The sequence below is a fragment of the Tachyglossus aculeatus genome, chromosome 8 (genome assembly GCF_015852505.1).
Source record: "Tachyglossus aculeatus isolate mTacAcu1 chromosome 8, mTacAcu1.pri, whole genome shotgun sequence".
Classification (NCBI taxonomy): Eukaryota; Metazoa; Chordata; class Mammalia; order Monotremata; family Tachyglossidae; genus Tachyglossus; species Tachyglossus aculeatus.
The window spans coordinates 34,362,350-34,365,266 of NC_052073.1; the positions used below are offsets into that span (position 1 = coordinate 34,362,350).

A 2,917-nucleotide genomic window follows, 5' to 3' on the forward strand; every position below is an offset into this window, starting at 1 on the left:
CCCATCTTTCTCCAGATGATGCCAGTGGCTGTTTTACCTGGACCAGGTGGTCTGCTTGGAATACGCCCCTTATTCTGATGTTTTCATATCCCAGCTCAGGCTGAAGGTGACTCCGTTGATCACTTAACTGGGATTGTCTGTTAAGGTAGAGTATCCTGTTGCCATCCAGTACAGTGCTCTGCTCACAGTGAGCACTCAATAAATACAATCGAATGAATCAATCAATCAATCGTATTTATTGAGCGCTTACTATGTGCAGAGCACTGTACTAAGCGCTTGGGAAGTACAAATTGGCATCACAATGAATGAATGAATCCCTGATGTCTCCAAAATCCTAGGAAAGTTCAATCCTACCAAATGATTGCTAGGCACAGAAACGCCCTGCTGGTTCAGGTACTTAGACGGAGTTGGTAAAATCTGAAGCAACTCTTTCCTGATCATACTCCATATCACAAAATGACCCTTCTTTGCTACTAACTAAATCCTAGGAATCCACATCCTAGAGAAGGAGCAAGACTTAGCAGATCAAGTCCAGGCCTCAGAATCAGAAGGACCTGCATTTTAAGGGTTTAGAACTCTATGTCTCCTGGGTGACCTTGGGCAAGTCACTTCACTTCTCTGGGCTTGAGTTACCTCATCTGTAAAATTGGAATTGAGATTAAAACTGTGAGCCCCACGTGGGACAGGGACTGTATCCAACCTGATTAAATTGGATCTTCCTCAGTGCTTAGAAGAGTGCTTAGAACAGTCAATAAATCAATGGTATTGTTTGAACACTTACTGTGTGCAGAGCACTCTTCTAAGAGTTTGTTCAGGGTCACTGTGCCCGACTCATGTGCTGGAATTCTTTGAATTGACCATTCAGTATGTAGATGTCAGGTAACCAGTGGGCATAATATTTGGCACTAATGATTGATAAAAATGGATTGTGGAATAACAGAGTAAACGTGACCATTTCCTACCCATTTGACAGAGATACTCAACTCATTTTAATAATAATAATGGCATTTGTTAAGCGCTTACTATGTGCAAAGCACTGTTTGCAAGTTTTCTTTTCATCTCCAAGTACCAATTCTCATAGTCTCTGGTCCCTCCTGCTTCTTTCAGTGATTCTGTGGAAATTTGTATCAAGAAGTGATGACCATTGTGGCTCAGGGAGTCTGTTTCCTCTCCCAGTCTGCAGTAGGTATCCTGGGGAATTCTCTCCTCATCACATTCTACCTCTCCTCATTCCTCCTGGGTTCCAAACCAAAGCCAACAGACCTGACCATCATCCACCTGGCCCTGGTCCACACCGTGATGCTTCTTCCAAGGTGGATCATTGTAGCAGCAGGGACACTGGGGCTGCAGCTTGTACAGAACGATGCTGAGTGTAAGCTGTTCGTCTATCTCTACCGCATCACCCGAGGCCTCTCCCTCTGCACCACCTCCCTCCTGAGCGTGATCCAAGCAATCACCATCAGTCCTACCACCTCCTATCTGTTCCAGCTCAAGGTTCAGATCCCAAACGTCATCTTCCCAGTCTTAGCCATCCTGTGGATTCCCAACACGCTGATAAGCGCTAACCTTCTGTTCCAAGTAGTCGCCTCCTCCAATACAACCAACACCTATACCAATTGTTATATGGTGCCTATAAACACACTCCTCCAGGGGCTGATTCTCACCTTCATGGCTCTCCGTGACATCCTCTCTCTAGGGCTCATGAGCTGCTGCAGTGGGTACATGGTCCTTCTCCTCCACCGATACAGGCACCAGGTTCAGCATCTTCACAGCCCCAGCCAAGCCCTTGAAAACTCTCCCGTGAGACGAGCCACCCAGACGATTGTGCTGCTTGTGAGCTGCTTTGTAGTCTTCTACTGTGGAGACCTTTTCTTTTCCCTCTTTCTAGGGACATCCACGAAGAGAAATGCTGCTGTCTTGAATACTGCCATGTTTGTGGTCAGTGGATATGCCACTGTCAGCCCCTTTGTGTTGCTCACCTGTGACACAAGAGTCGTCAAGTTCCTGTGTGATTTTCTGGGGAATAAGACCCTCAAATCCTCTCAGACCACACTGCTATCTGCAGTCCCTCTTTGATACGGAAACTCAAGTGGAGATCTTGTTTCCAAAGCAGTGAGATCTTGGGAGAACAATATCACCGTTAAACCAAGGACGTTGGCAATTGTTTGGAGTTTCTGGCAATGCGAAGTCTTAACATAAGGGTACTGATCTCGAATATGTGATTGATCTCATTTGTTTCTGGGTAGCAATTATGTGGTGAAGGTTGAAGGTTGAATCTCCCAAGTTTTCGTCCAGGTAATAATAATGATAATGATGGTATTGGTTAAGTGCTTACTATGTGTCACACACTGTTCTGAACACTGGGGTAGATACAAGCTAATCAGATTGGAAACAGTCCTTGTCCCACATGGGGCTCACAGTCTTAATTCCCATTTTTACATCTGAGTTAACCAAGGCACAGAGAAGTTAAGTGACTTGGCCAAGGTCACACAGCAGACGTGTGGCAGAGTTGGGATTAGAACTCAGGTCCTTCTGATTCCCAGGCCCATTCTCTATCCTCTAAGCCATACCGCAGGTCTTGGGCGACCACAGGACACCCTGACTCTGTCTGCGCCTTCAGCCTTAAATGTGCTGCAAAAACATCAGGAAAAGGGGCGGTTTCCTCCTCTGAAAAATGGAGATTACTTTTTCTCCCTCCCTCTTGAACTGTGAGCCTCATGTGGCACGGACACTGAACCCGATGATCTTGTGCTTGGCACGCAGTAAGGGCTTAACAAACATGAGATTTATCCATTATCTGAATAGACTGCATCTACCCCAGCTACTACTAAAATATCATTATCTTTACTTCGAAGAGGGAAGGTTCCCTCACAAATCCGTAACAGTTCCATCCTGTCAATTATCTTCCTTTCTGTCT

General features: G+C 45.7%; 1 protein-coding gene across 1 annotated transcript; it reads left to right on the plus strand.

Annotated features, from left to right (window-relative positions):
* Positions 1-1,137: 1,137 nt before the first annotated feature.
* LOC119931834 (putative vomeronasal receptor-like protein 4) lies at positions 1,138-2,076 on the plus strand. The gene has a single exon (XM_038750746.1). The coding sequence runs from the start codon at positions 1,138-1,140 to the stop codon at positions 2,074-2,076; it is 939 nt and encodes a 312-aa protein (XP_038606674.1).
* The last annotated feature ends 841 nt before the right edge of the window (positions 2,077-2,917 follow it).

What these genes read in the sequence shown, in the direction of transcription:
- LOC119931834 (XM_038750746.1), top strand. Translation starts at nt 1,138, where the DNA reads ATGACCATTGTGGCTCAGGGAGTCTGTTTCCTCTCCCAGTCTGCAGTA.